Genomic DNA, 12,873 nt, shown 5'->3' on the forward strand with positions numbered 1-12,873 from the left:
CTTAATGAATTCAAAGAACAGAAAGATACGCAGTGTGGCTGGGCAAGGTTTGAATTTTTTTGGTAAATGCCATAGGAAGCCATTAAGAGACACTAAACAGAAATGTGTCATGGTCAAATCATGTTAAAAAAAAAAAAAAAAATCCCAGTGGCTACTGTGTAAATTACCAAGGAGCAAAGCGGGCAAACATGATGCTGAGGGGGCAAACGTGAAAGCAAGGGGCCCAGGCAAGAGTTGTTTTAGTATCCAGCCTATGAGCGTAACTTAAGAGTAAGGTGGTTACAATGGGAATGGAGACCAAAAAAAGTACAAGAAGTCAGAAGTCAAAGGAGTATTGTCCAGAGTTAACTGACCCAAGAAAAACTGGCACGCAGAGTCAAAGAGACTAAAACAGAAAGGATTAGCTGACACATAAAGGCACACATATAAAAGCCCATCTAGTACATGTAAATCAAAAACATTTCCCGGAACAGAAGACAGACATCTTTTTTGCTCCCCATCCCTTATCCCTTTCCTACCTTGTGATACACACAGAATTTAAAAATTGCTCCCAAACATTTGAGAACCAACTCATATAGTCAAAACTTCAAATCTCCTAAACCTGTCTTCCATGTGTTGAATACAAATCTCTCGAACAATCAAAAAAATATGACTTGGTCCCTTTTACTTAAACTCTCTTGGGTTGCTTCCCCATTATTACAGGAGCAGGAGACATATTTATGTTTCAGACCAATGTGACAAGTATGATGACTGTCTTGGATACAGTTAGCACTCAAACATCAGTTTCCAGCTTTCCTTCCAGATTTAGCTAAGCTAGAAGAAGTAAACTTTCTTAGACTAAACAAGCTCCTCAAATAACTCTCCCAAAAAGTCTGATCTGAAGGACTGAGAAGAGATCATACTGTTTTCAAACTGGGTGATCCAAAGAAAAGTGTTTTTTCAAACACAATCCCAAGGAAGCCTGGAACAATTTCATTTTCCTAGAACCCTGGTGCCTTAAAAATCACACTTTAAAAGTATAACCTTTTTGTTTTAAAAATACACATCACTTTAGCACCCCTGAAATTATCATCCTGCCCACCCCCCTGAACAACCACAAAAATCATTCCAGTGGCAGTGCTTTCAAAACCTCTGGTACCTGACCTTTACCACACTTCATTATTACAGGGCTTTGAACTTCAGGAAGTAGAAGAGGACAAATGGCAGCTCATCTCTTAGTCATGAAACCAGAGTCTGACTAGGGCTCTAAGAACAATCAAGTTCTCTCTTCTCCCTGAGCTGGCTGGAAATCCTGTCAAACAACAGAATACCCCCCTTTTCCACAGGCGGATCCAGACATCCCTTGAGAATTATTCAAACAAATAAGGAAGCTTTTACCAACAGAGAGGTCAAAAGCCTCCATCAAAACCAAACTGCTGCTACTATTAACCAGAGCAAATGGTACTGCTCTACTAACTGGGCCTTCTGTGCAGACCTCCTACAGTTCAGAGTGGAACAGGGCTCACAATAAAACTGTCTGCTTCCAGGAAATACCAAAGGCATCACAAAAGAATAAAAAAGAAAAATATCCCGTGCTGACTCTTCATACAACATAGTCTAGATGCTAGAATGGGAGCATGGGAAGGATTTTTACTGCATTTTTACCTAGAAGGTTTTCAACAGAGTTCCAGGGTATAGGAAAGATCCTCCACTGCTTGAGGCAGGGGTGGGGACAGCAAAATTTCACAAAAGATGGAGAAGGTGGTCCCTCACAACTTGCTTCAACCAGAGCAGTTTCACAGCCTCTATTCGTATTTTGGAGCTCCATTTCATGACATAAAAGGATTTTACACCTCAAGTATTTAAATGACCAATCTATTTCAACTTCTGAGAGTTAGGGACAATGAAGTATAAATGGAGATAATCAGTAAGACATGAGGTCCTATACTGGAACCCAGACCTTGACTCCTACCTAGTCCACAACATACCTCTTATTCTAATACAGAAAAGAACACCTACGACCCAAAATGCCAACATAATTAATGCAGAGTGCAGAAATTCAACCAGTCATGACTAAAGAGTCATATCTAAGGACATGAAAACCTACTTGGCTTAACAATCATAAGGATTTTTTCACTAAAGAGAGTAAAACTGACATTTCAAGACATTACCAAAAAACTCACAAGATGCTTCAAAAAGATGAAATGACCAAAGGTCATAAAACCTACAGGAAAACTCTTTATTCTAAATTAGCATAATGAAAAGAAATTAAATCCAAAGGTGGGGGCCCTGGATTCTAGTCCCAACTTGGCTATATGCATCTGTCTCACAGATGTATAATCACAGATACATCATTTAACCTGTTAGAAGCTCAGTTATCTAACTGCAAAAGGAAAATGAACTGGATGATTTGAGAGCCCCTCCCACACTAAAATTTTAAGATTCTAAGCATTTTAAAAGATCATATATTTGTTAAGGCTAACAGACTATCAAAGACATTGTCTTAAAATGTCACTACCGTTTAGAGATTCTATTTTCTAACAAGATGATCAAAGTTCAAAACTCTAAAAGGAATAATAACATTTTATCTGAAACATACCTAAAATGTTTAAACTGTATCTAATGGCTCAGTTTCTGCCTGTAGCAATTAAGAGGAACCAGATTATGGCCACAGTCACAGAGAGATTTACTTCTAGTGTCAGCAGATTCTTGCACAGATTTATGTAGAACTGCTCTAAAGAGGGCAAGGAGAAAAAAAGGATTCTTAGAAGTCAACTTGCTGAGCAGGAAAAAAAAAAAGGAAAAACCAAAATATGCATATTCCATAATAAAACTGATATAGAAGAAACGCGAATTACAAGGAGAATCGACTAGCTAAGATTTTGATGAAACCTAATCAACTACTTCTCATCCAGCCAACACCCAAGTACCTACTGTGTGCCAGACACAGGGGATACAGTTAAAACAAAGTCCCTGCACTCCTACACTAGTGCAAAGAGGCTAACAACTACGAAGTAATTTCTGATACAGGTAGGCCTATGCTATGAAACAAACAAAAACCCTCCTAATGTTGTAGAATTAGATGGGTAGAAATAAGATTCACTGAAAGGATACTTTTGGATTAAGAACCAAACGACAAGAAGTGACCACAGAGCTTTCTAGGCAGAGGGACTAGCAAGTGGACACAAAGCGAAGGTGTCTGAAAAACAAAGTGAAGACCAGAGTGGCTTTAGTAGAACGACCAAGGGGAAAGTGCTAGAACAGATTACAGAAGTAGGCAAGGGCTACACAGGATAGTGACATGATGTGATTTACATTTTTAAAAGACCACCCTAGGGGGTGCCTGGGTGGCTCAGTGGGTTAAAGCCTCTGCCTTCGGCTCAGGTCGTGATCTCAGGGTCCTGGGATCGAGCCCCGCATCTGGCTTTCTGCTCAGGAGGGAGCCCGCTTCCCCTGCTCTCTCTGCCTGCCTCTGCCTGCCTCTGCCTACCTGTTATCTCTCTCTCTCTCTCTCTCTCTGTCAAATAAATAAATAAATAAATAAATAAATAAATAAATCTTTTTAAAAAATAGATAAATAAAAGACTACCCTGGGACACCTGGGTGGCTCAGTCAGTTGAGCATCTGCCTTCAGCTCAGGTCATGATGCCAGGGTCCTGGGATGGAGTACCATGTTGGGCTCCTTGCTCATCAGGGAGCTTGCTTTTCCCCCTACCTGCTGCTCCCCACGCCTGTGTGCACTCGCTCTGACAAATAAATAAAATCATGGGGCGCCTGGGTGGCTCAGTCGTTAAGCCTCTGCCTTCGGCTCAGGTCATGATCTCAGGGTCCTGGGATCGAGCCCCGCATCTGGCTCTTTGCTCACCAGAGCCTGCTTCCCACTCTCTCTCTGTCTGCCTCTGCCTACTTGTGATCTCTCTTTGTCAAATAAATAAATAAAATTTTTAAAAATAAATAAATAAATAAAATCATGGGTGGTGGGGAAGACCACCCTACTTGCTATGCACATACCAAAAGTCAAAATGTTGGGGCACCAAGGTGGCTCAGTCAGTTAAGCATCTGCCTTCAGCTCAGGTCGTGATCCTGGGGTCCAGCCCCACATCAGGCTTCCTGTGCTGGGGGGAGTCGGCTTCCCCCTCTCCCTGTGTGCTCTCTCTCAAATAAATAAATGAAGTCTTAAAAAAAAAAAAAAATCAGAATCTTCTCTGATACTGCCTTTCAAATGATAGACTCCATGATTTTATTGTCTCTTAAGTCTAGGCTTATTTCCTTTGTTCCTCTCAGTATTTAACAGTAACATAAATAGCTTTGAAATTGCTGTAAGTGTGGAGTTGTACGTGAATATTTTAATTATAGTTATAAAAATAACATTGTGGGACTGCAATAATTACCTCCCTCTCTTCCTCCATTTGCTTTTTCCTTTCTTTTATCTGCCGACTGGATTTTAATGTACGGATACTTCAAGTACAGTCATCTATTTCTTTTACCAAAAAGAGGTTTTTCACACTTTTATAAAAATATTCTATATATTTTAAAAAATCCAATGTGGCTAGTTAAATTGAGCTAAAAGACGTTGAAGGCTGAGCCCTGTATCACAGATGAGATGTAATAAAGCGGAAAGAGCCAGAAGTCATGTAAGTGACATACCCATGTGAGAATCATTCCACAATAATAATGCACGACATTCACATGACTGCAGTTATGCCTGACAGTGAGCACTGCAAAGACCAATACAGGCTAAACTCACCAGTGACACAACCACTAAGTCGAAAAAGCATAGTAGTTCAGCATCAAAGTCCTAAAAATGTAGAACACTACAAAGAAACTCAGAGTGGTTTTGTAAGAATGGGAAATCCCAAGTGTAAAAAACGATATGAATCCTACCTCTAACCAGACAATGATGGACACTGACAGAGGACTTCAAGAAAGGCCTAAGGAAAGCAATTCAAATCAAGAATTCAAAGCGTGGTTAGATTTCATCTATCCCGTCCATCCTTGAGAACTAGCTCTGGGGACTGATGCAAGCATCTATATATAAAATGTCAAATGTACCGTCGCATTCCCCAAAACAACTTTTTATCAGAGAAGGAACCCTGTGGCATGCCCCCAAAGACGCCAGCTTATCTGTAAACCTTTAGTAATCACAGATAAAGCCACATAAATGTATCCAGAACTGAAAAAAAATCCTGTTGTCAACTAAGTAGCAAAATCACATGAATAAACAGAATTCTGACCTTGATTGTCCACTAGAAGAGATTTCCAAACAGGGGGCAGAAAAACTACAAGGCATTCTGCACATGCTTTTTCTTAACACATGAGAGATAAGGTAGGCAAAGAAAATGCCACAGGATTTCAGAGGTGCCTTTTCCAGATTAATTAAATTAAATGACTTGTGCCTTCCTGGCCCTTATTACAGGCAAGACCCAGACCAAACTACCACTAATACCATACATCGCATCAGTTCCATCCTTCACTGCTGAGTGGCTCTGTGCTACAGCCTGGAGGAGTGGACATGATCTAGCAGTGCAAATAGAAAGAAGCCTGGAGATAACTAAGATTTCTACACTTTTATTAGTCCTTTAAAAATGTATTTAATCCCACAAAACAACTGCCCTGAACTACTCAAAAATATCAATGCCATAAAAGACAAAACAAGGCATGGGAACTATTGTACATTAACAAAGATTAAAGAGACATGACAACCAAATGAAATGCAGCATTCTTTCTATTTTTTTATTTAAATTCAATTAATTAACATATAGCGTATTAGTTTCAGAGGTAGAGTTTAGTGATTCATCAGTTGCATAGAACACCCAGTGCTCATTACATCAAGCGCCCTCCTTATTGTCCATCACCCAGTTACCCCATTCCCCAACTCACCTCCCCTCCAGGAACCCTCCGTTTGTTTCCTAGAGTTAAGACTTTCTTAGGGTTTGCCCCCTTCTCTGTTTTTATCTTATTTTATTTTTGAAATACATGATTCTTGATTGGATGCTGGACTGATAAAATAAGCTATAAAGAATATTTGTGGAACCAGAGACAATTTGACTGTGGACTATATTATATACTACTGTATCAATGTTAATTTTCTTGAATATGAAAATAAGATTATGGTTATGCAAAATAATGTACTTGTTCTTAAAACATTCATTCTAAAGTATGGAAGAGAGGTATAAAGCAAACTGCGGCAAAGTCATAAAGACAAATGAAACTCAGTTCCTACTCTCAATATGTTCACAGAAAAACCTATTTCTCCTCCCCCTTAAAATAGAAATAGGTCGTCAATATGCATATTTGTAATATACATAATACAAACAATTATAATCATATGTAACTATGTACCACTATGTTATATACAACAATGTGTAAATGCAATGGGAAAATGTCATTAGCAAGCAATTGACAATAAAGAACCTAAAGGAATACCAAAAAGGCTACCATTTATTAAGGACTGACTGTGTTAGAAATGCATATACCACCCCAAAGAAAGCTTAAACCTGTCCCACGTTATAAAGGTAGGTTTGGAACTCAGGGCTCTATTTCTCCCCAAGGTTTGGTTCCTGACATTACATTATGCAGCCTCTTAACAAAAAAAGTCCAAAATACTAAAAATAGATACAATATAGAAAACAGCAAAGACATCTGAATATAAGATACATTTGAAGTATACATAACATCAAGTTTTATGACTACAGGTTATGGATACTGTGGTATTTGCTCAAGTGCTTAATTTTGAATTAAAGAAAGTTAAGTCTATCAAGAAAATAAAAGGGAAGAGTTGTGTACTACTAAAATTTATAAACCCATTATGGATGAGTAGAAGGGTCAGCATCAAATTCTGCTTCCTCATCATCATCCTGTCTAAATCAGGTCAGCAAACCACAGTCCCAAACCAAATCTGGCCCTCTCACCGTCTTTGGAAATAAAGTTTTATTGGAACACAACCTTGCCCACTTATTTATGATTTGTCTATGCCTGCCTTCCTGCTACAGTGGCAGAGATAAATAATTATAACAGAGACAGCAGGATCCACAAAACCTAAAATATTTATTACTGGCCCTTTACAGAAAGTTTGCCAACCCCTGGTTTAAATGATAACCATTTATATCAAATAATAAAAAAAATAATTAGTCTATTCATTTCAGCTCTTTTTAAGCTTTACTGTGACCTCTGATTTAAGTTCTCTTCCTTTGTAATTAGTGCCACTTAGAAAAAGCTAATGAGTTTTTGACTTTCCACAAGGATGTTCACATGTCAGTTATATTCCACAGAGTAGGTCTTATTTTAGCTGCCCAGTAATTTATCTTTCATGGTACTATTAAAAACAAAATCCTAATTACAACACATTTGCAGTTACCCCCACACATCCTTATCCCACTACTGCCTACCATCTGCAAAGATATAAACAAAGAAAAGATGAATAGTTGATATGACTTTCTGAAAACACAAAATAGCTGATATGACTAAAGAACTCCTAATACACTGTTCACCCTAGAATATCTCAAAGTACTGTTTAGGACCAACACCATCATCATTACCGGCCTGCTTATTAGAAATGCAAATTCAGGGGTCTCATCCCAGACCTATACCAGGTAACTCTCACACTAAAAGTTTAAGAACAGAGTTGATATTACTTACCTTGAGTGTGAAAAGGCTGATTCGGCCAGGCAGTTTATAAAACAGCCCCTCTCCTCCTCTTGAATTGGAATGTAGCATGGCATTGAGACACGCAAGAGGGGATGTCCCACTGTAAAAACATACAAGGATAGATGAGTGTTACAGAAATCTATATGCCTGCTTACTCAAAGATCCAATACCCTCCAACTCATTCTTAAATCAAGAAGCAGCAGAGCAAGAAATACAGCAGAAAAGAGCCCATGATGACAAGTCCACTCTGAAAGTAATACAGGGCAACGAATGAAATCCCCATCAATCACACCCAGGTAGGACATGGTATGTGATTCCCTTGTTCCACACCCGGCACTTCCTTAGTGCCTTGTGACAATATGAACCAACTTCTTAAAGAGATTTAGAAAAAGTACACAATATTCAAATTCAGGGAGTTTTAAAAATACATATTACACAATATTTTTATTAAATTTTAATATTAATTAAAAACAAAACTGTGTTTCCTAGCCTCTGTATTTTGACTTATATATATAATGCTCAGAAACTGCCACAAAACATTATGAACACAAAGACCACAGAACCAATGGTACTGTCCCAAGAAAACAAGCACACCTTTTCATCCCCAGTTAAATATTTGCTAATAAGCACACAAAAAGAATATTTCATTTGCTTTTTCTCTGTTGGGAAAGGAAGAGAATGGGTTTATTCTACATCTAGTCAGGAGCAATCACTTAAATTTCAACTTAAAAAAAAAAAAATTCAGCCAAATGGATCTGGTACCCAATAATGAAAAAAAGATGGCTCATTAAGATAGTTCACACTCCCTGCTGCAGCAGTTGGTTGCAAAACAGTAACTCAGTGAATCAAAGGCCATCTACTGAAACTTAAAATAGAACAGCTGTCAAAAACACAGACAAATGTCCATTATTAATATTAACTGAGTTTGGCACTAGCATGTTAGTACTAAGATTCACCTGTGCACCTTCTCGTCCCTCTCCCAAGTATGTTAAAAATACATAAATATCTTAAGTAAAGCCTCTTAAGATCTTTCAGAACCAGAAGCCTTAATTTATGCAGTGTTAAAAATAAATTCTGAGTCTAAAAAAGCCATTAAAAAAAAAAAAAAAAACCCTATTACTTATTCTGCTTTGGAACACACTGGATGCTAAAAAAAATTTTCACCAAGAACCAATCTCTACAAGAATCTTTGTGCAGTATCTGGAGTATCAAGTGGGTGTGCTAACATCTCTGCTACAAGGGGGGACAGCATGCTGGCAGAGTCCTTCAGCAGAACAGTGTGACTCCTACACACTATACCTCTGTCTACAAATTACAGAACTGCTCGCTCACTCATCATGAGCCATCACGACTGCTTCATTAATTCCTATAAGAGCAAGAATCAGAAACAAGTTGAAGTTCTCAATTTTATCTGTCCCAAAGGGACTAATTTACCTTCTATAGGTATAGTGGTCCAACAGCAGTGCAGACAGCAGCATGATGGGAAATAGCCCATAAAAACAAAAATAAAGCACAATTATAACACTACACAGTGCATAGGTACTATTTAAATGAATGTGATCTACACAATCCTTATCTTCCCTCCCCACAAACCGTCAGCTTAAGACTGTTTGAACTGATAACTGGAAAGTGAGGATCTTTTGACCCTAAAAGGTCAATTTCAAGCAGCTAAAGCTTAACCAGCAAAAGCATGTGCAATTTGTTCTAAGTCCCAAGAAGGAGAATGCGTTGTGCTCTCCTCTTTCATTTACATTAAAGAAGAGGGAAGCTGGGGTGAGAGTGAAGAGAGAAGAATCAAACCAACCACTGATTTTCATGCCTGCAATTCTTTTTGTCTCTAACTTGTTGCTTCTCTAGGAAAACTACATCATAGGAGAATAAAATCAAGGTCACGCTAAACTTTAGTATATTCCTATGATGAATGGCTAGAATCAGTATGGAGGAAAAAAAGCCAGTGGTATTACGGTGATGAAACCACCCTTCTCTTGATCCTAAAACAAAGAACTTCAGGGATATAGAAAGAAGGGAAGTTTTAAACAAGACAGAGTCTATCAGAGTCTGCCCCTTCTCTATGTGCAAGAGAATACAAAAGAAAACGCGTGGATTCTGTACACAAAGAACACACTCAATGTCAAGATTTAAGGGAGAGCAAGAATAGGGAGAGCCGCTGCATCTCTAATGAAAACAAATGGATGTTCACCCACTCCCACCTGCCACTCAGAGGACACACACCTGGGAGAAGAGTTCTATACACCAAACCGGGGACGGGTGGGGGAGTGCGGGGGGGTGGAGAGACGAAGAGACACATAGAGAGAGAAGGCATATTACACACTTAATCATGTCACTATCTACAGATAGGCCTATGCCCTATGAAACGCTTTTGAACAATAAGAACAATACAAACCTCATTTCCTTTAGTCCTTCTGCCTCTATGACCTGCAGAATCTGTTTTGGTGTCATTGGGGCATCCGAGTAGTTTTCTAGTACCTGAAGAAATATAAATGTTCTGATTTTAGTGCACAATTTCCATTTATATCCATCAGTCCATATCCTGTTCTGCTGTGAGGCACCACGGCTATCAATTTCGCTTTTCCAGAGTTAACACTGCTTCAAAAACCAAATTACGTATCTATCTAAGATGCTGCTAAAAGTGACCGAAATTAGCATAAATATTCTAACTCTTAATTCTAAAAACACCCATCCTCTTAGCACACGTGCTATGATATGGGGTCTGGGCCTTAGCAACATTGGTTACTGCTTAACTTCATATTGTTCACATGACTAAAGCACAGAATACACAAGCTACAAAATAATGACAAGACAGAAATGCACTCCGACATAGAAGTCTCATTAGTGCCCATATTTTTAAGTGATGGTTTCGCCACCGTGTTGTGAAATTTTGGTGTTAACTGCCACAGTACATATTTCCATTTGGCAACATGAGGCTCTGATTCTGTATGACTGGTGCAGGCAAAGCAACAAGAAACAGAACGTCCCATTTGTGTTAGCATCGTCTCCAACAAAGTCATGGCAGCAGTTTTCCAGCGAGCAACTGCAGCTCTCTCACGGGATGGAGCGGAGATGTTTTAGAAATGCTATCCTTCTAAGGGAGGAGGAAAGCTGTCAGTATCTCTGCACCGTCTCTACCACCAGCTGCTGAGGCTACTCCACACAACATCTTGCAGTCCCTTTACAACTGTAACAACTAAGTGAAGCGCCGCTTTGTCACAAAGAAAATGTGAAGCAAGTCTGACAAGGACTGCTGCTAAAGGGTCTCCTGGCAGAAGAACACGAGCCCTCAGCACTAAAGGAAGTCAAGCTTTGGAGAAGCAGATGCTGAAATCAATCCCCTATTTACCATGGTCCCATTGTTAGCCTCTCTCAATTCTACATTCTCTTCAAGTAGTATTATCACCTCTCAACTTCAACTATAGCTTCAACTACTACCTATAGTCTGCTAACTCCCAAATATCCACCTCTACCCTACCCAGCTTCTGACTCAAATATTCACTTCTGGACCCATATCCCCCCCATCATCTGCTGTAATTCATCTAACCTGCAACTCCAATTCTTTGCCCTTCTTCCTCCAGCACCTAATGCAGAAACCTAGGCAGCACCCTTCACTCTCTCACCTGTCCCCCAGTTCCTTCCCTTACCCAACACACAGCCCCTTGGCTAATATCCCTGCAACCAGCCCTGCTTTCTTCAAATCGATCCTTTCTCCACCACCATCCTTCACTCCACAAATACATGAAATACTTCCCTGTGCCAGGAACAATTCTAGAATTCAACAGTAAACAAGACCAAATCCCTGCTCTTGCAGAACTTACCTGCTATAGCCTGAGGTCAACCCAACAAAATAAATCTGCCCTCATCACTTTCCCCGTTTTAAAATTCTTCAACAGCAATCTAATCACATACAGCAAAGGCCAAAGCTTCCTAAGAAGAACTCACCAGCTCACTGGAAAAGCACAGGCTTTAGAACCAGACGGACCTGGATTTAAATGCTAGCCCTCGGGCGCCTGAGTGGCTCAGTGGGTTAAGCCTCTGCCTTCGGCTCGGGTCATGATCTCAGGGTCCTGGGATCGAGGCCCGCATCGGGCTCTCTGTCCGCTTCTCACTCTCTCTGCCTGCCTCTCTGCCTACTTGTGATCTCTCTCTCTCTATTTCAAATAAATAAATAAAATCTTTAAAAAAAAAAAAAAATGCTAGCCCTCCAAACTTGGCCGAGTTACCTACCCAACCTGAGCCTCAGTGGCCTGACTTATGATGGAAGAATATTGCTGTCTTCTTTTAAGAGCTGTTTTACAAATAACCGACCGTGGAAGTGTGTGCCTCTGGTGCCCAGCATAAATATGTGCTCACAGGCCTGGCACACAAGGCCCTTGGAATCTGGTCTCTGCCTGTCTCTCTACCTGAATACCAAACTGATACTCCACAACTTCACACTCCAATAACTATGGGTAGTTCTTCTACCCAATTCCCACACTCTCCACCCTGCCTGTGCACAAGCGTGCACACACACACACACACACCACCAGCTCCTTCTCACCAGCTCCTAACATCCTCCGTGAGGCGCCTAACTTCTACTCACCCTTCAAGATTCAGTTTGAAAAGCAACTTCCTCCAGGAAGCCTTCTCTGTCCTCTGCCAGGCAGAGTTAAATGTCTCTTTTCAGTGTTCTTGTAGTCCACAACACATGTTAATTTACCTTCCAAAGTAGGACACTTTTGAGTGCAAGGAGGAACCAGTCATAATGAAGCCTGGACAATAAGCCTGAACCAGAATGTCTGTTTATTATACATACATCTATGATGGCACTTATCATGAATGTAGTAAAATTCTATTCATGGGTCTAGACCTTCCATTCCCAGAAGGCCATAAGTTCCTCAAGAGCAAATCTTATACATCTTTGTATTCTAAGAACCTGAGTGCCAAGTTAAACAGTGTTGACTTGAACAAACCCACAACAAACCGTTAGAAGCTACTAATATTCACTGCCACAGACAGCACTTCTCTCTAAATGAGAGCTGAGCTAGCGAATTTTTGTGCGGTAATTTTTTTTAAGCAGCAGCATGACTCTGAAAAATTAGTTACCAATTACTTAAACAGCAGTAGGGAAGAGCCTGAGAATCTAAGAGAATCTACAGCCTGAGAATCTAACTTCTCTAAAAGGAAGTTACATCAAAAGATACAAAGTATTCACTTTTGTTATAATTGTATATGCCTCCAGCTTTTAGTGTAAGA

General features: G+C 39.7%; 1 protein-coding gene across 6 annotated transcripts in view; it reads right to left on the reverse strand.

The window, feature by feature from the left end:
* Positions 1-12,873, reverse strand: part of ASXL1 (ASXL transcriptional regulator 1) — a 76,483-nt gene that overhangs the window by 60,589 nt on the left and 3,021 nt on the right. For 5 of the 6 annotated variants that reach the window (XM_032350996.1, XM_032350993.1, XM_032350995.1 and 2 more), the window contains exons 2-4: positions 10,031-10,113; positions 9,061-9,063; positions 7,618-7,726 (exon numbers count right to left, since the gene is read on the reverse strand). In XM_032350996.1, the coding sequence (XP_032206887.1) occupies positions 7,618-7,726; positions 9,061-9,063; positions 10,031-10,113 (195 nt within the window). The remainder of the gene's footprint in view (positions 1-7,617; positions 7,727-9,060; positions 9,064-10,030; positions 10,114-12,873) is intronic. The other variant, XM_032350994.1, reaches the window with a different exon arrangement.

This window comes from Mustela erminea, chromosome 7, assembly GCF_009829155.1.
Source record: "Mustela erminea isolate mMusErm1 chromosome 7, mMusErm1.Pri, whole genome shotgun sequence".
In the NCBI taxonomy this organism is placed as follows: Eukaryota; Metazoa; Chordata; class Mammalia; order Carnivora; family Mustelidae; genus Mustela; species Mustela erminea.